At 40.3% G+C, this 25,365-nt stretch overlaps 1 protein-coding gene across 1 annotated transcript in view; it reads left to right on the forward strand.

Annotated features, from left to right (window-relative positions):
• LOC115022459 (cadherin-12-like) overlaps positions 1–25,365 on the forward strand; it is an 80,546-nt gene that overhangs the window by 12,377 nt on the left and 42,804 nt on the right. The window contains exons 2-6 of the mRNA XM_029453437.1: positions 4,768–4,892; positions 7,037–7,206; positions 11,143–11,262; positions 13,582–13,749; positions 13,894–14,081. Of these exons, the coding sequence (XP_029309297.1) occupies positions 4,768–4,892; positions 7,037–7,206; positions 11,143–11,262; positions 13,582–13,749; positions 13,894–14,081 (771 nt within the window). The remainder of the gene's footprint in view (positions 1–4,767; positions 4,893–7,036; positions 7,207–11,142; positions 11,263–13,581; positions 13,750–13,893; positions 14,082–25,365) is intronic.

Genomic DNA, 25,365 nt, shown 5'->3' on the forward strand with positions numbered 1-25,365 from the left:
AAGCTTTTACTGGAAATAGTTGTATACATTTCAAACTTCAAATGTAACATGTTAAATCTCTTATTCATGTACAATTGCAGTGTTTTTTGTTCACTAAAACACTAAACTCAAATTCCGCTTTTGTGTTTCTCTTCATTTTAAACTGTTAGTACACTCTCATAACATACAATAAATTGTAAATGACTGCCAGGTATTGTTGGAAAATGGGCAAAAGCACTAACTCACAGGACATGTTCTGACCTTTTTATAGTCAAAATAAGCTAAAAAGTCCAGGTGAAAATGTTGAGGCTGTTTAGGCTTAGGTGTTAAAGGGTTAATCCTGCTGTTTTTAACAAGTTTCCATTTTGTGTTCTACGCAAGACTGTCTTCCAAGTTTCTTTTCTCTTTGAAAATTGGTTTTCAGTCTTTTTAATGTAGTTTTTACTGAGAGTGTTTTTATCATGGGAGCTGCCTACAAAAAAAGATAACAAAGAAAAATGGCAGCTCCTAATCTTCCTCTCGAGAGAAGCCAGCATGGCCATATATGTGAGCAGGAAGAACAGAATAGAAAACAGAGAAGGGCAAAAGGCCAGAGCAGTAACTCTTGTAACATAAGAGCCAGACTCTTGCGAGAGTTCACATTTTACAAACACATCGATGATTTAGAGACTGTTAAACAGCGTTGGTGCTTCAAGGAAGTTGTTTATTTTATTGATAAAGATGAATTACACTTTGCACAAGTTTTTATTGGATCATTTAAAAATTAAAAATAATGTACATTTTAAAACATAATTAGATTTTTTTTGCACTTCATTTGTAAGCTGTTTGTGAAGATAGAAAATGTGTAAATAAAGTGTTTTTTGAAAAATCTAAAAAAATATGACTACAATGTCCTTTTTGCGAAAATGCAAAAAGTCACTTTTCAGGTGAGTTCCCACCAATAGCTTGGAATACTACACTTAAAATATGACACACAACTATAGGATCTTTAGGCTTATGAAAAAATACATTTGTGGTATTAGGGAATGTAGAAAGCACTTTTACAAGCAAACTTCTCTGTTCTCTATAGTTCTCTGTTGGTCCAACTACAAACACGTGCCTGCAGAGGCTGTCATTGAGCAGGTAAGGCTCCACCCGGGTCCCTGATTAATCTGCTGTTGGTGCTAATAGCATGGTCACAGCTTGATTATCAGCAGAGGAGGCAGGGCTGCGTGGGAGAAGGGTGGCAGACGGAATCAGATGACCTTATTCCACTTGGAGTTTGAGTCGGAGCTTTTAGTGCTAAAACCTTTGCTTGGATCTGAGGAGGCAGGCAGGTTTAGAAGATTATGGCAGAGCTGGAGTTACAGCTAAACACTTGCACGTCTTATCAATTACCAATTTCCTCTAGCAGGCAAACAGGCCACACAATGTGATATGTACTTCACTGCTTGTCCTGAAAACACCATAATTCTCCTTCACTGGATCTGTGACAAATAAAGTTTTTTATTCCAGATTACAAGCCCAGCAGGACTGTGTGTGTGTTTGTGTGTGTGTGTGTATGAGAGAGTGTGTGTACTCAACAGAAACAATATAGCCTCTATTAGTTTTTCATATGCAGTTTAGTCTTTTATAATTAAATAACAAGAAGATGATTTAAATATATTAGTAGGTCAAATGCCGTTCAGCTCAGGTCTAATGTTAACAAACCAAGACTATTATTTCCTTGAACTGCATCAAAACCCCTTTACATGAAAGTGGTCCCCTGTTTGTGGTGAGAATGTGATCTGACCCAACTACAATGCATACTCGTTGCAAGCTAGGATGTGAATGAGTGAAATCAATAGCTGCTAGCAGCTAACCGTAGAATCAGGGCTCAAGACTAACGGTGCCCATCATCCCCGGGACGGCAGAAAATGTGTTTGGAACGACAGAGATCTTCCCCCGGTACGATAGGGAGTTTTGTCTGTATAACTACTGCTGCTGCGCTTAGCAAATGAAGCTAAACCAAGCACTGACAACAGAGTGTGTCATCTCATGCTGTTACTATAGTTACTATCACGCTACTTCGAGAGCACGAGACCTTCTAAAAATAAGAAGATTCTGAAAGGTCCACACGGTACCGGTCCATCTATCTCCTCAGTCACAAGCTAAGGTCTGTGGTTTTCACACATTTAAATGGATAGCTGTTAGGCAGTAAAGTCATGTGGTGTGTTTGGTTAGCCAGCTGACAGCTAATGTAACAGAGCTCCACACAGAGGAAAATGAGGCGTAAAACAGTGAACTGTAGTTTAGGCCAAGTGTCCATAAAGCCTTTTGTTTCTGAGAAAAGGGCTGGTGCTGGTGCTTGGGTTAAAAATAGAGTATTTCTGGCAGAGAGCCCTGAAGGCTAACTTTGTGCGCTTACACATACAGCGATTAAAGCACGGCCCTCACTGGCAACATTCAGTATCCGGTCGATTTGTCGTGATATTTCTTATGTGACATATCAAACAGCTCGGGACAGACGGACACGGCAAAATCAAGCCCCTCCTCCATTTCCTTGGTAACCGGGCGACAGTCCCGCCCCCTCTAATATATAATTGGTTCCCTGAAAAGGAGTGACGGAGACGACACCAGCGACTTCATAAACAGTTCAGAGATTTCTGGAGAAGTTTACAGTTCATAAATGTACTTAAGTACTGAAGATGAGTACAGTTTGGATTTACAGACACTTTACATCAGTTTTACGTTTAACCAAACTTCTGTCAGAGATGAAAGTAAGCAGATACATTTCCTTCTATTCTGTACTGCAGTACACTGCTGAGTGAGGTGCAATAACATTTACATACACTTTTGTTCCAAGTGCTTTACATTAACTAAATATAAAATAATAAGAAACAACAGTTAACTCGGTTATAATCTGGCTACTTTTTTTAACCAATCATGTTAATCCTTTATCTTTTAGTGTGATTTTGTTTCTATAGAGCTAGCAATAATAATATTTCTTAATGATTTATGTGAGATGTTTCCACCTGGGAGATGACTTCTTTCAAGTCTGCAACCATCTACAGAAACAAGGAAGCTCTGGTTGTCAAGCAAAATGCAAAATAACATTTCTTCTTGAATTAAATAAGTGCTATTCATTCATGCAAAATAGATATAATTTTCTAAACATGTTAGTGGTGATTTTATTATACTAACAAATATACATGATAATAAGAAAGTAAAGACCAACATTTTGATTTTGGGCTCTCATTTGACACAGATCGGATGTTTTCAGACGAGAGTAAGTGGACACATAAATCCCATTTTTTCTAATCAGATCAGGGTCAATTTCATATGCGGTCCTAAATCCCATACATATACTGGTCATTGGACCGTTGTGTCAACGTCATTCCGGGATTCATGTGCGTGTTTCCTCCTCATACTTCCCTGCGCAGGAGCGGATTACTCAGCATACAGCTTCCGACGGGAGTAGTCTGTCTTTAGAATCCTGCTATGATGGCCTTGTCGTGAGGCGCTGAGTGTGTCTAGGGCTACATTCCAATACCTTTTGGGGGAACTTTTCCTCCATCAAACCCTCCACATCACGGCCAAACCACTCGTGACTCACCATAGTCTTCTCACCCTCATCCTTAACACAAATAAATTTGTAAACAAATGTGTTCAAACAACGCATAAAACAAAAATGGAAAATGACGACTTGCAAATCTTTTGACAAGTCACAATAAACACAGTGTACACCATGACTTCATATTCATATTGAACATTCCCTTCATAACACTGCAGAGTTGGTGTTTGTTGCTGAGGTCACTATATAGAACTCTCCTGTTTGTTAGCGTCCTCGCAGCTCTTTTGGCCTTTTTGGGCGGCGATATTTCATATCATTGCTCTCATTCCATAGCTCTGCCTGACCTTTGCAGTGACACTTCCATTTGTCACTTTATGACTGGTTAACGAAAGGACCACAGCAAAGTATATAGTGAGGTCATCAGCATTCATCAAGCAGACATTAATCTTACTCTTAAAGTCAAGTTTACAATATTAATATTCAGAACTAACAACAGCAACATTTATCATAAATGACAAATACATGTTATTTAAAACACATTATTACACGGACTTAGTTGAATACTTGAACCTGATTGGTCAATTTGGACATTCTACAGTCTATTATTATTGCTATGTGTAACAGACCGTTGCTAAGGACACTCTGATCACAGGACCATGTCCAATCATATCATAAAGAAGTCCGATAAATTTAACAGCCTTTGACAGTAACGGTTAAAAAGCAACATATGGAAACTGAAAACACAACATCAGGAAAGTGCCGTTTCAGCCAGAAGAGATTAATATTGTAGACGAGAAGAGTTAAAAGAGGACAATTAAAAATAAAATAAAATTATATTACACACCTGTCATCAGATTGACTCGCTCTTCACTGCTGGGAAGACATCAATGATAGCAAAAGAGTTCTACTTTTCCTTCACAAATCTCTCATTCATCTTTGTTTATATAAGCAACATATAAAATCTTCTTTGTCGTGTTTTGGAGAAGTTTCCTACTCATTAATACATTTTCTGTCTCTACGATGTTTCACTAATCTTTATTATAACAAATGCTGAAAATGAACATTATTTATTTATTAAAACGGATGAAAGCTTTCAGAAAACAACACCTGTTCTGTGTTACACATCTGTGTTACACATTATTACTAATGACATTGAATTTGGCAATAAATCAAGTTGTATTGTGACAGATAGCTGCTGTAGTTAGAACATTTAGGAACTATATGATTTAATGTTCTGTGGTTTTCCCCTCCTGCAGCTCCACACAGACATGGACCATGGAGACAATGCAGTGAAGTACACTCTGTCAGGAGAAGGAGCTGGCTCCATCTTCACCATTGATCAAATCACAGGAGATATTCATGCACTGGTGGGGCTTGACAGGTCAGTACTCATCAATTATAATATCAATGCAGTCATAACGAGTAATGAGTGCAACACAGAGCTTCTATTAGAGAAATGACTGACATCTACATTGGAGGATCTATATTACAGTCATATGACTGATTGCATATTATATCTTATAGCTTTCACTGAAGCTGCTCGTGAAGGAATTAGTATCAATAATGTATCGCTGTTTAACATTGTAATCATTGCAACAAATACTTAATGATGTAATGGGAATCAATAACAGTTTGAAATGTCCTCAGTTAGGTCCGGCTGGATGGGAGCTTAAGATGTGTTAAGACTGATATTAGCACTTTGGGAAAAACATACAGCCCATAATTCATGCTGACATAGCACTCTGCATCATCTGCCTCAACTTCATCGTCCAGCAAGGTGCTGTAGTGGCCAATCCAATATGAGCAGGCATGCGTTCCTGGTAGATAACCAAATGTACTGTAATGTAAAGACAAAATAATTGCATGGTTTACCTTGCAATTGTTGCTGACATAACACCATTTCATAAAGCTGTAAAATCCCGTTTTACAGCTTTATGAAATGGTGTGCAGTGTTTTGGCAAATGATACACTTTGAAAGTCCTTGATTCGCTACACAAAGCTGGCCTTCTGGGATCACACTTAAATATCTCATGACATGAGACAACACTTAAACTCCAATACAACTCCATTCATTTTATTTTCGATTACGTGTAATTTTCAATGTGATTTCCAGTCTGATCAATCCAGGAAACCATATTCAAGCATCATCAGTGCTATACCATGTTTATGCATTAAATATGCAAAATAACACATAAAATGATAGTAGCTGCCCATCTTTTCTCACTTTGTGTGTCTCATACTGTACTACATTTAAATAATATGTAGCATGTAGAGCTAACCTTGCCAATCGTGCACACTGAGGTCATTTAGCCAGCTGGTATAATAAAGCTAACATGAGCTAGTTATGCATGTTAATGGAGTGTTCTTTAATGTGATTACTGTGGACAGCTGCTGTATAATTTATAGATTAACAAGCTATTAGGTTAAAACAAGGAGCAAATGGGAAACAGGTTGTCACAGGTTCGGAGGAGAGTTCTCTTGTCCTCAGAAAGGACCTGAAATATTGTTTCAAAACCTTTTTGTGTCCTGAAACCTCCATCTGTAAGGATTGTTTAAGTAAAGGTGACGAAAACTTGGATAATATTCATGGAGGGATCACAATTACACTATGGTTAAAAATCTTGCGTAGTAAAATGTGGATTAAATAAAAGAACAATGTCAGCTGTAGGATGAACCATAAATTCCCAAACCTTTCCGTCCCCCTGAGACATTTTGATGATAGTAAAACAATGTCACAATGTCACGCTATGTCTACCTTTGCTGTGCTTCCAGACAAAAGTATTATTATGTCCTTTATCAGGAGAGTGTATGTATAGGACATTTTAAGTATTAAATGTTCTGTTTATACTTTAAATCTTCAATACTCAATTTACTCAAAATACAGGGACTTACATATGTATATATATATATACATATATTACTATATACAGTATGTAAATAAAACAAGGAATATATAAGGAGACATGGATAAGTAATATGCAGTCACATTCTGCTACAAGGAAAAAAAAGGAAGAAAACAATCTTTGGCAGCGGAGTTTTAAGGATGATCACACAGTATGTGTTGCTGTAATACATGAATCATGAATATATTGTGTAGAAGACCTATATCGTGTCAGATGATATATTCAAAACACAATTGTCAACACTACGTAGGTCAGTCTTCTCATCCAATAAGTTTTTTTTTTATCATTAATGGTACTTTTTACATTGAATTGCAAAACAGCTTCACGTATCTGCGGCACAAACATCAATATTCACTACTGGAGAATAACATAATCATAACCAATGTCATAATGCTATGCTATGATATTACAATTCTTACATAATCCACCCATACATTCTCATCTTTGGTGTTTGTTCATGTGTATTGTTGGTTCATGTTTTTTAGTGGACAAAGAACAATACAATACATATAAAATCCTTATCAATCTTAAAGCCTCGCTCCATAATCATTATCTGGTCTTTGTTGATCGGACATGTTCACATCAGCGCGTTATGTATTATGTAATATGTGATATTTTACAGGGAGGAAAAGTCATACTACACACTGAAGGCCCAGGCTGTTGACATGTACACAGGCCTCCCTCTGGAGCCGCAGTCTGAGTTCATCATCAAGGTGCAAGACATCAACGACAGCGAGCCACGATTTCCTGAAGGTCCTTACAGCGCCAGCGTCCCCGAGATGTCTCCGACAGGTAGGACTGCTGGAGGTTGAAACAAGACAAGAGGACAAGAGCTCTCTCTTAGCTTAAATGAAGCTTCTCTTGATATATGTCACCTTCATTTCCATTTTTAAAGAAGAAAAAAAAAGGTATATAAATATTTTGGCAGTAGGGACTTGGCTCGGGAACTGAAAGGTCGCCTTTTCAAGTCCTCGAAGTACGGAGGAGTTCTCCCCGGATGCTGTATAGCCCTTTTCTTTTCTTTCTTTCTTTCTTTCTTTCTTTCTTTCTTTCTTTAGAGAGTATCATCCATCGACCATGCAAAGCACACTCTTGTTTGATTTCCTTGGATAATACCAGTAGAATATGGTTCAGAGCCTAAATGATCACCATTACAAATTATACAAAATTACAACCCTATGAATGACTTCCAGTAGAGAGTGTCTGAAAATGTTTGCTATTATCCCCATATTTAAAGATACTGTGTGTCTATGACAAACAACTTGTCATGGAGCATGGACCAGCTCAGTGATCAGTATCTGGACATCTTATGTTGATACGTGAAAATACGGTTGGAACAGCCAGACCACATCTCAGGGAGGTCTGTAGTGCAACCACATTCACCTGAACCCTTCTGTCCATTTCAAGCTTTTGCCAGAGGGAAATCTAAACACTTCACATGAGGATGGCACTGGAGGAAAGTAAAAGCATTAGTTGTTAGAGTTTGCAATCTAAAAGTCACATTTGTATCTTTATTTTGTGCAATGATAGCATTAAATGAAAGGTCAGAGAGTCACAAAAAGCAATAGGAATCCTCTCGTGGGTCCTTGAGTATAATACATTTCATGGCATCTGGGTAGTAACTGTTGACTTGGAGATCATCTGACTGAGGGATCAACACTATACGGGAAAACATGGTGAACAATTAAAACTCAAACTACACAACATTTGGAAACCATTCATTCATCTTAGAAGCTAAATAACATTAATATAATTATATTTGTAAATAAATGTTGTAACCAACTGTCCTCGTCGCAAATGTTTAAAAGTGAATGAAGCTAAAATGTTTATGCTTTGTTTAACAAAACTGAAATTCATACATTATTGTGTTTCCATAGGTTTTAGTTTCTGCTGAACACACACATACACACACACACACACACTGCACTAAGCCAGACTTAGTGGCCCATCTGTCTGCTAAATGCCATTACTGAGAGGTAATTTAACAGTCAAGGTATTTAGGCTTTAAGCTGCTAAAGCTTCAGCTGAGGCCCAGTGTGCTCTAAGAGAACACAAGTCTGACCTCAGTATGTCTCTGTTGCAGTGAAATACAGCAACAAACTGTATAGCAGATTAGCTAAGGTAGCATACAGCACAAGTTTCCATATGATAAAAAACATAATCCTTTGAGGAGACGACTGCTCAGAATAGATGCAGCCAGCCATGTTTTCTCTTCACAGCTCCTGGTTGCTCTGTTTTCTGTGGAGTTGCTGACTTCTTATGGAGAGTTTTTAAATGCTTTGAATATGAGCCTCATACGACACATGTTCACTTATTGCAGGGGTTGGGAACCAATGGCGAGCCATATATGACTCTTTCGATGACGCAATATGGCTCGCAGACAATTTTGAGCTGACATTTTTTAACATGAATAATAATAATAATAACACATTAGATTTGTATAGTGCTTTTCTAGAAACTCAAAGATGCTGAATTTTTGTTCATCTTCATCACAGAGAAAAGCTGCTCACACAGGTATGTGCTTCTAAACATGTAGAGCATCTGAGCGGGCATGAAGGCAGGTTGAGGCATCGTTTCGGGAATGAAGCGTGGAAATTGTGCAGCGCCCACAGAGTCATACTTTGCCTTGAGTGTGTTGTTACTCTGGAGGTCAATCAGCTCCATTTGGATATTCACAGGTGCTGTTTCCACATCAACTGCAAACAGATTGCTGAGCAGTTCAATTTAAATTTCTAACCTGCAATGTCGGCAAATGCGCTCCGTATATCAGCAGAATGCGCGGTCGGGAACATAGCGGTGGAGATGTTTTGTCAGTGTTTGGAGACACGTAGTGACCAAAGTTTCCTTGCTGCATCCGAGTCTCCCACAGGCAGCTTGGCTTGGAAAGCTCTCACTGCATCATGCATGTCCGTAATCACACGGCCCTGAAGCTGGAGGTTTAACAGTGAGATGCATCATTATGTCGCACAAAAAGGCCAACTCACATCGTCCCAGAGATCTGTGGTGTGTTTCCCTTTGCTTCCAAAAACTGGCAGATTTCGTCACGCAACTCGAAAAATCTATTCAGGACTTTCGACTCAGCCATCACACCGCCATGTTCAGAATGTATCTCCTCAGGAAAAGACTTAAATTGACTCTTATAAAGTTTCCTGTATGTGTTACTGTGTTCCATTCCCAGAGCTTTACAACACAGCGCTTTCTGGTGTATGATGCAGTGATACACCGTCAGCTCACCTGCACAGGTCTCCCGCTGCATCTTCTCCCGCATTCTGCCCACTAATCCGCTCTTTTCATCACATCGCAGGCGTTCCATCTGTTGTCAGTCCCGTCAGTTTGTCCTGGGGCAGTTTCATTTCATTCACAAATTGAAATACTTCCTCAAATACGCATTTTCCCGTGGTTGTGCCATGCATTGATTTATTTACCAAAACCGGCCAGCCAGTTATGATCGACATATGATATTTTCTTGCGGGCCAGATATAATTGCCTTGGGTTTGACACCCGTGCAGTAGACACTGAAATGTGCTCATATATTAGATAAATAACATGAGCATTTAGTTTATTTAATAAAAGAGCACCTGTTCAATGAAACACTGATACCGCTTTTAGTACTCGGAGATGTGTTATACTTAAAATATGCATGCATAAAGTTGCACTCAATTTTATTAAATATATGGCTCTCAAGGAAATAAATTTTAAAATATTTGGCTTTTATGGCTCTCCCAGCCAAAAAAGGTTCCCGACCCCTGTATTATTGTGTCATTAACCAGGCTAACATGATTAAAATGTATCTTGTAGGAAACACAAATGTTTTATCCAAATTTCATAGCAATCCATCCAAAAGTTGTTTAAACTTAGATAAGAAAGAATGTCAATTGCTTTGTAATTTTGTCTGCTGTGGAGTACCAGGGAACCTCCTAGATCTTTGCAATGTTGCCATGACAATAATACGCTAACGCATGCAATCACAACCCCCAGTGTCCTACTGAGAAACCTTCACACCTTTGCTCCTATCAACTGAAAGCCCACACACTATAACTGTAGTGTGTGTTCATCTCAGATCAGTATGTGTGTGTTGTTAGTCCAGCTTTTAAGGACAAAGCAAGGGAGCTTGTTTTAACATTTATAAAATAATCTGATTTTAGTGAGATACAGACTGAAAGATATGTTGCCTCTTTCAAAGCTGAGCAAAGCCCTTTTAAATAATCTATAAATGTAAATATGTTTTACAGTCATGATTCTGCTCTTCCATGTAAATATTGCAAGATACAAGGCTTCAGGTGCTACTTTTGCCAAAACCAGGAAAATAACTGGTTTTACTACTTGACTGAATCAAGGTAGACACATTGAAACTGGTGTGGGCTCTCCATTTTAATCTACAGTATTAATTTGTATGCCTCAGTATTATCGGAGCACATCAGCTCAATTTCAGTCACAAACAAATATATGTGCTCTCACTTCCCTGGGGTCAAATATAATTTATTTTGTTTCATTATCATTAAAAAATGAAGTGGTGGCTGTCACACCAGACCATCAAAGGTGGCAACCTCTTTGTTATACACTAATAATATCTCATGATCTCAAAATAGAAATATTCTTTTTTTTTAAGATATTTATTTTGTTATCTTGAAAAATGTTTTTCTCAAGATAGTGAACTTGTAATCTCCATTTCAATACAAAGACAAATATGTATTGAGGGGAAAGCACATATAACGTGTGTGTGTTCAGGAACCTATGTGACACAGGTGACTGCCATGGATGCCGATGACCCCACATACGGCAACAGCGCCCGTATCGTCTACAGCATCCTTCACGGCCAGCCATACTTCTCTGTGGACCCCAAGACAGGTGAGAGCACAACAACATTTATGTTAGCACTTTTCCTTTACACCTTCCGTAACAAATCAGGAGTTATTCATACAGTTGTATACCAGATCTGTGACTTTTGCATGAACCCGCAGCTCACACTCCCAGCTGTCTCGAAAACATGAAATTCATGCGGTCATGACACAGCGAGTGAGTCTTGCACTGGAATGCTAAAACAAGCTCAAAAAGGGACGTAAAGATTTTCAGTCCTTAAACAGACATCTCAACCGAGCAGTAACTACTCTGAACATGAAGTGTCATGTTTGATTTTCACCCTGAGGAGCAGCATGCGTCAACATCCTGCCTCTTTATAAGTACAGACTGCATCAAAGATGAAGGCATAAAGGTGCTTCTTCTGGGGAAAACCATGAAAAATGTCAGAAGCCATCAGCGGCCTTAACAAGCCACTAAATCTGGCCCTATTTAACCTTGGTGCTGTTTATTAATTTAACATGTGACAAATCAAAGTGAAGTATTTAATGGCGTATTTAAATGAGATTCTGTGTTGACCTAGTTTTAGGAGGCGCAGGACAAAATCAAAAGTTTGCAGGTATCAAAATAAAAGCAGTTGAAATGCTTCCCGAAAAAGGTCAGCAGGAACACATAGAAAAATAGAAGTAAAATAATTTCATATTTACATTAGTAAGTAGATGTTGGTATCTGATGTACTGACCTCAGACCAGCGTTCATTACCTGAGCCTGCTGCACTCTCCGCTGTGGTCAGTTGATGTTAGCTGCTATCACTATTTGAAAGTAAGTAGTAAAAAGAATGCTGCATTGCTCCAATAAGTACAATTTACTCAAAAGAGTTACTTTAGTCCATGTAACAGATTCAATGTAATTTATTACGACCCACCTCAGCATGACACACAGCAACTCTTGAGCATAGAATTGTAGCTCTTTCTTCCCAGCTCCTCCTGGGCACTCGCAGGCCTGATGGGATATACTGTCAAGTGTGTTCTGGGCCGGCCCCAGGGTCTGTAGTTGGACGTGCCCAGAGAAGGCAGTTAGAGGTGAAATACAACAACTGGATCCTTTCAACACAAATGAGCAGCGCTTAAACTCAGAGCTCCTCACCCAACCACTCTGTCTGAAAATGTTTTATTTTACAAATGAAAATATAACAATAAACTAATCTGTTCTGACTTAAATGCTAATATATTGGAAGTAACAAGTTAAGTTCAATACACTAAGCGCTAGATTATTTGTACGTAAAGGTGCAATACTGTACTTCTGTGTAACATTATGCTTTGATAGTTTGTATGTTGGCTTGGGTCCGGGGCGGCAGAGACGAGGGAACAAATTGTTTTTGTTTTGTGCCGACATAGTACTGCCTCTCCAGCGGGACAATTACGGGCAGCAAATATACCAGCACCGGGAGTCACAGGGGGCAGATGCAGCACTGGGTCTCACCTGAGTAACGGCAGCAACATAAAGTTTGACGTTCCGGCGGGAAATTGGGGCAGTCTGGGATCAGCAATTAAATGGTGATCAAGAAATAAAAGTCAAGAAACCACACCAGAATGAATGAAAACCATGTACACATATACAGGCATTGATGTTTACCACATTTAAAAAATGGAATTATTGCCTCGTGGTTGTACGCCAACCAATCAAGTTGCAGTACATCCATGTCCAAAACGTAATTTTGTCCTATTAGACATTTGTGTGATATTGTCATAATTAGCATATGAATTCTACCTGACTGTTCAATTGATTATTGAACAAAACTTCTGTTTCCAATGTCAATAATGAGTTTTGTGCTAACAACATTTAATGTTCAATTGGATTATTGACTTGATAGTAGTTATCCTCATGTCATAAAGTTTAAATTCAGAATAGGCAAAACATACAGATAAGGTCAAAAGGCCTAAATAACTTATCTTTCTGTATGGGTTGCTGTTCAGAGGTCCGCACTGCACCTCTCTGAAAACCTTTATCACACCAGGAAATCTTTACTCTAGTTAACCACAAGTTCTTCACCTTGTCTTTTTCAGTTCTCTCTCCTGCTGTGCTGTATCTTCCACTGTCCTTGCCTGAATCAATGTCGCTCTTTTTTTTACTCTTCTCATGGCTTCTTCAATGTTTGAACTCCATGCCAATTCATTCCTAATCAAATGCTGCTAACAGAGAAGCAGGGGGCAATTAGGCCAAATTAGGCATGGGAGGAATGAAAAAGGGCATCAACAGGCAACGTACTGTAATACTCTGTCCTAATGAAGTTCAGAATCTATTATATATGTCTGTCTATCTCTCTATAACATACTGAGTACCCTTTTTAAAGCCCTCCTCTTCCTCCAGGAGTGATCAGGACAGCTCTAGCCAACATGGACCGTGAGGTGAAAGGGGAATACCAGGTTCTTCTCCAGGCCAAGGACATGGGAGGTCAGCTGGGGGGGCTGGCCTCCACCACCACCATCAACATCACTCTCAGCGACGTCAACGACAACCCACCGCGCTTCGCTAAGAGTAAGACTCAACAATGATGTCTGATTGGTTGATTGTTAGGATGGATCAATTGATTGGTTTGTCTGTTAAGATGAATGAATACAATCAGACTCCATGTTCTTTCTTAAATTGCACTTTTTCCCTTTTCCTCCGTCATTCTCACAGGTATTTTCCATCTGCGGGTGCCAGAGTCCGCATCCGTTGGCTCAGGAGTGGGGAGGATTCGAGCCCACGATATGGATGCTGGCAACAATGCAGAGGTGGATTACGCTATTGTTCCAGGAGATGAGGGAAACATGTTCGACATCATCTCTGATGGCCAAAGTCAAGAGGGAATTGTAGTCTTGAAAAAGGTACATAAACTCAGATGCACATTAGCTGCTTTTCAAACAAATACATTTACTGTAATGCATTAGCTTGTAAAACTCTGGACACGTTATTCAAGCCAAGAATCAAACTTTAAAAAACTGCAGTCAAGTAAGATTCCATCCAATAGATTTTAGGTAAAATGAACTGGTGATGAAAATATGACAAAATGACAGGTTGTATGAATGCAGCTTCGTGGAGACAGCGTCTGGTCTGATGTGATACATTTCAGCTAAACATTCAGACATTAAACATGCTCTGATGTGCAGATTTATCTTCAACCAACATTCAACGAGGCCCCTGCATGATTGGAAATAAAGACACCTTTTGATTTCATGATGTTTATACATACATATATAGTTTGTACACTACCATTTAGATATATTTGGAAAGAAAATATTTTTAAAGCTTTTGCATTCCTGACAACTTTAGTATTAGAAAGCAGGCCTTTTATCCAAGCCCCAAACCATTTAAAGGGCCTACGAAATGATAAACATGAACTTCTACTGATGATAGTAAATGCTATTTGTGGTGTAAAATGATGTGTTATTTATGACACAATGATCGCAGTATTTAATAAATCATGATTTAGTATGTCGACCACCGATGTTTACATTACCGGAAACACCCGACACCGTGTTCTGACGTCACAAGTATAAAATAGTCCACCAGTTGACATCACGGCAGAAGCGGCAGAAGCGGCAGACATGGCGATGTCAGACTCTGGCTTGGATATTTCGACAGAATCGAGTGACAGTGAGTCGTCAATAGACCCGTTGCACCTTCAAGTTTATGAAGTTTATTGAAGAGGATGCCGGTGTCGTGGATTTAACGTGGTTTAACGCGAGTTTAACGTGGTGGAAACAGAGCAGCTGGAGACACAGTATTCAAGGTGGAGACACAGACGGGAGCGATGTGGATGATGGTGACGGTGATTCTGGATTTGGCAGAGATCCTGTGAGACAACAGAACACAGACAGGTATATACATTTGACTATAGTTCATAGAACTTCTCAATATATAGTAAATATATCATAATAAAACATAACATTATCCTCAATCGTAAATAGATCGCAAGCTATCGATAGCTTGCTAGCGAGTCGATAGCTTGGTTTCCTTGAATTATTATGAACCCGACTAGTTGTCCGCAAATTGCGCGATTCCTATATATTCAATTACTTCTCTACTTGGACACATCAACGTCTGTAAAGCTTGATAACTTGATTCTTTCTCGAAACTTCTGCGGTTGAGGTTCTATCGTTGTGTTTGATGTCAAATGTCATATATTACGGGGCTGTATATAAAGCATTAGCTATTAGCTAACAAACAGACCGGAGGACAGCGCTGTTTTATAAAGTATAGTCTGTATACTGACCGTCTCACCTATAGTGCTTATGAGCCTGTTGTCAAACACAGGCATATAAATAGTATGAAATTAAGATGACGTTAATATTGGCCTTTTTTCTGGATATTGCCTATTGTGTACATGTCCTTACCACTCTTCTTTTGTACATTTAGGTGTACATGTGAAAACTGTACAATTATGGAAGCAATTGAAGAGCTGCTACCAAGAAAAGGATGTCATGGAGGAATTCAATGAATATGAGGGACATGGTGCAAACATAACCTGCATAACAGATCACCCAGAATTCATATCAAATTGTCTGGATGTTTGGGTGTTGCAGACAGCCTACTAAAGGTATTCAAAGAGGGACAGACAACAAGCAGGTGATCAGTCATGTAATGAGTAAGTTACTTGTGTAATGTGTAGAGCTCAGAAACTTTGATGTATTTTTGGGAAGTCGAATTGTCACTCTGGCAAAGTTACAGAATACATAGATAAATAAGCAAATAAGGTTGAAGTGATTACCATTGACATGTATTATCTTGTATGTTACAGAATGTATCGCTATGTGGCATACCGCCGGTGAGATTCTGCTGGGGAATACTTGATAAGAACCACAGAATGCCATCATATGCCATTCAAAAGATTTGTGCTACATTTCCATCTGACAACTACACGTCGTTCAACTATCCAGCACTTTATTAGAGTAAATAACAAAACACAATGTCAGTTCAGTGATTGAATCTGCTTCTATACAGCACAACAGTATCCCTCTTGTTTGGTTCTTCCACCGACTGCTGAGTGGATCTGGGACTTCGAAAGGTTTCTCATCAACATTGTCTTGGCACAAAGCATTGAGTCTCAGTCAAGAGTTCAGTAACATACTCTGCAAAAAATATGTTTTATAATCAAGCATTATATATAATATGTATGTATATATATATATATAATATATATTATGATGCTGACCTTTGGAACAACCAACTTGGATTGGAACTTGCAGTCCAGCTGACCTGACACGTGGTCGCGCCTGCATGGACTTGTGGTGTGTCCGTGGAGGGGGATCCGTCTGCACAGCAATTTTTTTCTGACATGTCTGAAATGTACAAAACACAACTTTACTAATAAATCTTTCAAACCAGCTTGAAATTGTATTGCATGTTTATACATGTCTGCGTAAGGAAAATATCTAATAACATTCATAATAGAAGATGTGGTTAAATTCATTGAGAGAGCAATGATATTAAATTAAACAAATATATGAATTATGTACAGGCATGTGGTGATTGTATTTTTAACACGTCATGTGCAGGTCTACTGGTACTACAACTGTAATGTACAGGTGACATACAGTCTGTATACTTACTGGTGTACACACAGCTTCCTCCCCAGTGTGGATGTCCAATAGATGGTCGCTGATCATACAGGTATCCTCAGTTCTATCAGTGGCTTCATTCACCAATGTTTCAATACCTATGTAATAATAGGGTGATAGTTAAAAGTTAAATAGAATCACACTTTTACTCAAACTACAGAATAAAATGGGGAAGCCTGTTATAAACATTGAATCTATACTTAATTAAGCTAATGAAGTGTAATTAGCTAAAGTTATTAATACTACAAACAATAACACACAGATATTGGCTAGGGCCTGGTGTAGATAGATAGATACTTTATTCATCCCGAGGGAAATTTAGGAAACATTTACATTACAGTTTACATTTGTATGTCAACTCGTTACATACAGTAGGCCTAGACCGATTATGGCTTTTTGCTTGAAACAATAAATACAGTAAACAAGCTTTGTTGTAAAACATCACATCTAACACATGGAGTAGGCGTTGTCTTTCTCCTCATTGGTCCCCGTTGGCGCCATCACGCTCCTCTGTCAGCAGAGTCAGGAAGTGATGGTTTGTTGACCTGTTCTCTTAAAGGGGAAGTGTTCCTATTGCTCTTACATTCAATATTATACTTGTAATACATACAGTGCAGAAAATGCATAATAGTGCAGAAATACATTCATAGTGCAGAAATACATATTGATTGAGGTAGACAAATACTTATGATAGTCTTTCAAGTGGATTAATACAATCAGGAGTAATTTACTTCACAATATGCAACCTCTATCATATACCAAGGCCAATAACACTGACAAAATATCATTTTGTAGGCCCTTTAACACATAAAATGCTGATGTGTTTAACAGATGTCAAGATTACATGGCCTGAAATCGATGAGACCTGATTGTCAAATGTAGAGCAATCCTATCCTATAGTGCAGGGCTCTTTCAATGACGCGATATGGCTCGCAGATAATTTTGAGCTGACATTTTTAACAACATGATTAACAAGTGATAAATAATTATACTGTGTCATTTTAAAGTAAAACATTTAGCGGTGGATTTTGTTTTAGTTCTCCCCTCTCCTTTCCTCCACTCTGTCTCTGACTGTAACTGTGTGCGCACGTGTGTGTGTGTGTGTGTGTGTTCGCGAAACAGCTGAGGAGAAACTGGCAAAGCAAGCAGTAGACCTGGGGTGTCAAACTCAATCACAGAGAGGAGCAAAATTAAGGCATCGTTTCGGGGGTGAAGCTTGGAAACTGTGCAGCGCCCACAGAGTCATACTTTGCCTTGAGTGTGTCATTACTCTGGAGGTCAATCAGCTCCATTTGGATGTTCACATGTGCTGTTTCCACGTCAACTGCAAACAGATTGCTGAGCAGTTCATGCGCAGTCGGGAACACAGCGGTGGAGATCGTTTGTTAGTGTTTGGAAACACGTAGTGACCAAAGTTTCCTTAACGCATCCGAGTCTCCCACAGGCAGCTCGGCTTAGAACGCTCTCACTGCATCATACATGTCTGTGATCACACAGCCCTGAAGCTGGAGGTTTAACAGTGAGATGCTTCATTATGTTGCACAAACAGGCCAGCTCACATCGTCACTTTTCGTCCCAGAGATCTGTGGTGTGTTTCCCTTTGCTTCCAAAAAGATTTCCTCACACAACTCGAAAAATCTATTCAGCACTTTCCCTCGACTGAGCCATCGCACCGCCATGTTCAGAATGTATCTCCTTCATTCACACATTTAGATACTTCCATAAATATGTATTTTCCCGTGGTTGTGCCATGCATTGATTTAATTACCAAAACCGGCGGGCCAGTTAAGATAGAAAAATTATATTTTCTTGCGGGCCAGATATAATTGTGGCCTTGAGTTTGACACCAGTGCAGTAGACACAGAAACGTGCATATAAATGAAATAAATAACATAATTGTTTAGGTTATTTCATAAAAGAGCACCTGTTCAATGTGAAAAGTGAGTTGTGAATATTAAATAAATAAAAATCAGAGGGGGGAGCGGGTTTCCGTTGGGGGGGGCACAGACAATGGTAGGGGAAACACTGATAGCGCTTTTAGTACTCGGAGACGTGATATACTTAAAACTCAATTTTATTAAATATATGGCTCTCAAGGAAATAGATTTAAAAATATTTGGCTTTTATGGCTCTCCCAGCCAAAAAGGTTCCCGACTCCTGCTGTAGTGCATTCTTTATCATGAATGTTTATATGTTTAACACTCCAAATCAAACAAAATGTTACCGTATCTAATTCAGCTTTAGGCTTTTAAATTCAGCTAAACTCCCATATGCAAACAATGTCCAGTTGTAGTGATGCTTCAGTGTACTGTGCTTTGACGTGTCTCTTCAGGTTTGTAGAATTCTTCCCAGCGATCTAGTAGCTGTAGGGCTTCTCTCCTTACTATAACGTTACTGCACACTCACTATATCTCCCTGCAACAGTATTTATTTGATTAATTTATCGATTATTTGGGAACGATACAACATAGATTGACAGACGGAAAACAGCTCTCCGATGCAAGTATCATAGCAAATGCTACTTTGTAACACCTGTACCTAGAGGGGCTTTTATGAAACTAAGAGATAAGAACAGTGTGGTAAAAAAAAGTTTAACAGAATACAGCGACATACATTTAGAGAACACATTAAAAACATTACATTTGAAAACTAGACATGGTTACATGTTTGTTGCTGAATTTATCAGGATTTGGTATTGTCTTGTGCAACAAGTGATAAAGTTTGCTGCAGATTTCAAGTTCCAGGATTTTGTTCCTTTCAATATATTTGAAGTGGCTATAGGATAGCCCTCAGTTAACAATGAGGCTTCTATCATAAGATTAAAGTATAAATATTATTCTTTGAGTACATTTATGCTTCATTTTCTGCAAATTCTCAGCCACATTATCAGCCCATGAAATAGGCGTTATCAGTCGCTACTATAATATATCAGAGGGGAGGAACTGCACCTACTACATTGTAAAAGTGAAAGTAAAACTAAAAAACAAGTAAAACTGAATGGAACGTAACACTTTGGAAACACACAAACAAACACATTCTTTAGGATTTGACAAAATAACTACTTGGTCAGGTTTAGAAAAGATTGCTGTTTGGGTTAATTGAACTACGTTTGTAAAGTGAAAGTGAAACATTGTGAACATAAAGACAATGACACATTGTACCCCCTGGTCTCCCAGTGTTTTGTGGCTCATCCATCACCCCCAACCTATTCCTACATTCGGTAATCAACCGTATGAATAGATAATAAAACCTACTAGTTGGTGTAATAACCTACAACTATAAGGCTGATAACAACTGATAACACCTATGTCAGGGGTTTGCAACCTGTAGCTCAGGACCCACATACGGCTCTTAACCCCTCTGGAGTGGCTCCTTGTAAATTTGACAAAAAAAACATGGTACTAAATTATTTTATTTTTTTGTTGCACAGTGGACAATCTTTCAAAGGGAACACCTTATCTTGGAGTTCGAGGGGATATTGTAAAACTGAAACTATTTAATTTTTTTATATATTTCGTCCACTAAAAAATTCATCACATTTTATGCCTTTCACTGCAGGTGGCTTTTCTTGAGTTTCAGACCCCCACCAAACTCGGTATGCCAATAATGGATAAAACCAAAAAAAGAAAAGTCTCGGAGTAGTAATAGTGTTTAATTCTGCGTGGACAGATGCATTTGCTTTTCCGGCCAACAATGCTGTCTTACCTGTGTACTTGATATGTGGCGAGAAATGAGCAAACAACAGAAAATGTAATGTTGAAAGACATTTCAAGAACAAACATTTTGTGGGAAATTTGTGAGGCTGTTGTGAATTGTTTGAAATTGAAATGATCACAACCTCCTTGTGGAATTTCATAAATGCAACAAATATAGTTTAACTATATATAAAACTTATAAGCTGGCTCAATAGAAATTTTATTTGGTGAAAGAGGGGACAAAATGGCTCTTTTGATTGTAAGGGTTGCCGACCCCTGACCTATGTAATAGGCTGATAACATTCAAACAGGTTGGGAAGTTGTCGTGCGTGTAATAATGCTGTAGAAATGTAAATTATGCTGAATATATCATTTATCAACTGGTGAGTTTACATTACATACAATGGGAGCTCTCTGCAGTTGAGGTTAATGAAGTTATCTGGACAGACAGTGTTGAAGCATAAAGACAATAGAGTATCATTAATATGACGTCACTGCTCTACCCTGCTAAATATATCATCAAATAGCAAGCAAGAACCAAAGACACATTTTGCAAACACCAGCATTTTGCTAGTGATCTAAGAGTGGGAGGAATGTGCTGATGTGGCTGTGATCCCAATCATTCATCCTCTTAACCTTCCACTGAACCAAGGTATTAGGATAGATAATGCCATATACACTCACGCATGCAAACACACATTCTTATGCACCCTTAACAGTCTTTATTTTGCAGAGTCAGCCATTGGATTTCCCTGATGATTTACGATCCGTAGTATATATTGGGAATGGGGAAGAGAAAGAAAGAAGGTCTAAAGTGCACCAGAAGGGTGGGCGGGAGGGGGTAGTTTATTACAACTTGAACATATGACACTCACTCAGGTGGATCACAGCTTCTAGTTTCACTGATTTAACTTTAAAAGGAAATCTGATCTCAGAGTAGTGCTCTTCCAAAAGGAGTCATCTGAGGACTGGAGAAAACTTTATGGTGGTTAAATATTCCGTCTTGAGGAGATACCACCTCCACACTCACATACACAGCCACAGAGAACCACATACTGGAACACACAGCACACGTGTCACATCACATAAAGCACGTTACCATCAGAGGGCTGCGGGTGCTTTTATTTCAGACTGTCCTCTAAATCAGAAGAGACACAACAGATACTTTCTGAGCACGATACTTCTCTTATTTTTGAAATCCATAAATCTATAGCTCTCAGTACATTCTGTCGCGCCTTGCTGTTTTAAAACAAAGAGGCGTATTGCCTTCAGACAGTAAAAGTAGTCGTGTATTAAAACAGGTTAGTTCAAACTTTGAGTTTGACTCCATAGCTGTTAACGGGTGTCTCCTGCACATTCAGTATCACTTTGTGTGTGAGTCTGTGTGTGCAAACTGAGTGGAAATGTTTAAAGTCAGGCTTTGAAATTGAGTGAGACAGTGTTTCTCTGAATGTGGGATTCCTTTACTAACAGGGTTGACTCGGGACAGGCATGAGCAAGGGACATAAAGTAGGTTGGGATTATTTAGAAAAATGGGGAAAAGCTTTACAGTCAATAAATGCATTCTTTATGCATATTTCCAAAGAGACGGTTATGTTTTTGGCTTAGTCGGTCTGTGTGTTTGTCTGTCAGTAAGATTACTGAAACACTACTTGCTCGATTTTCATGAAACTTAGTGGAAGGGTGTAGCAAGGGTCAAGAAAGAGCCCATTACATTTTGGAGTGGATCCGCATTACTGCCGGATACACAAATTATCTTTCAATTTTGTTTCAATTGAAAGTTGTGCTGCATTCATGTGTTGGGGTGGGTGATATAGCCAAAAATAGTTTATTTTGTTAATTATTTGGACCTCTGATACAAGAGATGTATGTGAAAATAAAAGTAAACAGTAACATTTTAAATTTCTCAAAATGTTTAATGTTCATGAGAACAATAATTTCAGATATAACTGGTTTTAAGATTAGTAGGTTTAAATAAATACCAGGCTGACTTCAGTAAGTACAATATGAAAGAGGTATGACAGTGACAAAAATTTAGAATTTAAGGTATACCAAAAAATTGACAACTTTTCCTGCAGGATTTGCTGATCTTTCATAAAAAAAAAAAAAACTATAGTGCTGTAATCATGTAACCACAGTTCTTCCTTTCCTCTTCCTCATCCTGCTCTGTATTTACAACTTCACTCTCCTCCTCCTTGTCTGCCCAAGTCATGTTAACTTGGGAGGCAGCTGGATTTGCGTCACAAGGTAACACGATACTCACGCGATCCCGCGAGAATAGCTAGCATGCTGGAAACGGTATTGACAGATCTCTACCGGTGGACACATTTCTACAGCTGCACAGTATGTACCGTCATATCGCCCAACCCTATTCGTGTGGTGTCGGAATAATTTGAAAAAAAAGTTCCTATCTAGGAAAGTTCACGTGAACGCAACAACTCAAAACCGCTGGGGTCGGGTGCGCTGTCACACGGGTGGCAGTGATGGTCAGGGACCTCGACGGACCAGACCCGGGCAGCAGAGGCTGGCTCTGGGGACGTGAAACGTCACCTCTCTGTGGGGGAAGAAGCCGGAACTAGTGCGGGAGGTGGATTGCTACCAGTTGGATCTGGTGGGGCTTACCTCCACGCACAGTCTTGGCTCTGGAACCGTACTCCTGGATAGGGGTTGGACTCTATTCTTCTCCGGAGTTGCCCAAGGTGTGAGGCGTCGGGCCGGGGTGGGGATACTCACTAGCCCCCGGCTGAGCACCGCTATGTTGGAGTTTATCCCGGTGGACGAGAGGGTCGCCTCCCTACGCCTTCGGGTTATGGGGGGGAACACTCTGACTGTTGTTTGTGCCTATGCCCCAAACCGCAGTTCTGAGTATTCGGCCTTCTTGGAGACCCTGAATGGAGCCCTGCAGGGGGCTCCAGTAGGGGACTCCGTAGTCTTGCTGGGAGACTTCAACGCACACGTGGGAAACGATGGAGACACCTGGAGAGGCGTGATTGGGAGGAAGGGCCTCCCTGATCTAAACCCGAACGGTCGTTTGTTGTTGGATTTCTGTGCTAGTCATGGAATGGCCATAAAAAACACCATGTTCGAACATAAGGATGCTCATAAGTGCACGTGGTACCAGAGCACCCTAGGCCAAAGGTCAATGATCGATTTCGTAATCGTATCATCTGATCTGAGGCCGCATGTTTTGGACACTCGGGTGAAGAGAGGGGCGGAGCTGTCGACTGATCACCATCTGGTGGTGAGTTGGATCAAGGGGTGGGGGAAGACTCTGGACAGACCTGGTAAACCCAAATGGGTAGTGCGGGTGAACTGGGAACATCTGGAGGAAGCCCCTGTCCTGGGGATCTTTAACTCACACCTCCGGCGGAGCTTTTCAGCTATCCCTGTGGAGGTTGGGGGCATTGAACCTGAGTTGGCGATGTTCAAAACCTCTATTGCTGAAGCTGCGGTGATGAGCTGTGGTCTCAAGGTCTTAGGTGCCTCAAGGGGCGGTAACCCTCGAACACCGTGGTGGACCCCGGTGGTCAGGGAAGCCGTCCGACTGAAGAAGGAGTCCTTCCGGGTTATGTTATCCGGGAGGACTCCGGAAACAGTTGCAGGGTATCGAAGGACTAGAAGGGCGGCAGCTTCTGCCGTGTCAGAGGCAAAGCAGCGGGTGTGGGAGAAGTTCGGAGAAGCTATGGAGAAGGACTTTCGGTCGGCACCAAGGTGCTTCTGGAAAACCATCCGGCACCTCAGGAGGGGGAAGCGAGGAACCATCCAAGCTGTGTACAGCAAGGGTGGGACCCTGCTGACTTCAACTGAGAAGGTTATCGGCCGCTGGAAGGAGCACTTTGAGGAACTCCTGAATCCGACTAACACGCCCTCTATGGTTGAGGCAGAGCTGTAAGCTGATGGGGGATCATTGTCAATTTCCCTGATGGAAGTCTCTGAGGTAGTCAAACAACTCCACAGTGGCAAAGCCGCAGGGGTTGATGAGATCCGTCCAGAAATGCTGAAGGCTTTGGGTGTTGAGGGGCTGTCTTGGTTGACACGCCTCGTCAACATTGCGTGGAAGTCTGGGACAGTGCCTAGGGGTTGGCAGACCGGGGTGGTGGGTCCCCTATTTAAAAAGGGGGACCAGAGAGTGTGTGCCAACTACAGGGGTATCACACTTCTCAGCCTCCCTGGTAAAGTCTACTCCAAGGTACTGGAAAGGAGGGTTCGGCCGGTAGTCGAACCTCTGATTGAAGAGGAACAATGCGGATTCCGTCCTGGTCGTGGAACAACAGACCAACTCTTTACTCTTGCAAGGATCCTGGAGGGGGCCTGGGAGTACGCCCATCCGGTCTACATGTGTTTTGTGGATCTGGAGAAGGCGTATGACCAGGTCCCCCGGGTGATACTGTGGGAGGTGCTGCGGGAGTATGGGTTGAGGGGGTCATTTTTGAGGGCCATCCAATCCCTGTACGCCCAAAGCGAGAGTTGTGTCCGGATACTCGGCAGTAAGTCGGACTCGTTTCCCGTGAATGTTGGCCTCCGACAGGGCTGCGCTTTATCACCAATCCTGTTCGTGATTTTCATGGATAGGATATCGAGGCGTAGTCGTGGAGGAGAGGGGTTGCAGTTCGGTGACCTGAGGATCTCATCGCTGCTCTTTGCAGATGATGTGGTCCTTATGGCATCATCGGTCTGTGATCTTCAACAGTCACTGGATCGGTTCGCAGCCGAGTGTGCAGCGGTTGGGATGAGGATCAGCACCTCCAAATCTGAGGCCATGGCTCTCAGCAGGAAACCAGTGGATTGCCTACTCCGGGTAGGGAATGAGCCATTACCCCAAGTGAAGGAGTTCAAGTACCTCGGGGTCTTGTTCG

Source organism: Cottoperca gobio, chromosome 17, assembly GCF_900634415.1.
Source record: "Cottoperca gobio chromosome 17, fCotGob3.1, whole genome shotgun sequence".
In the NCBI taxonomy this organism is placed as follows: Eukaryota; Metazoa; Chordata; class Actinopteri; order Perciformes; family Bovichtidae; genus Cottoperca; species Cottoperca gobio.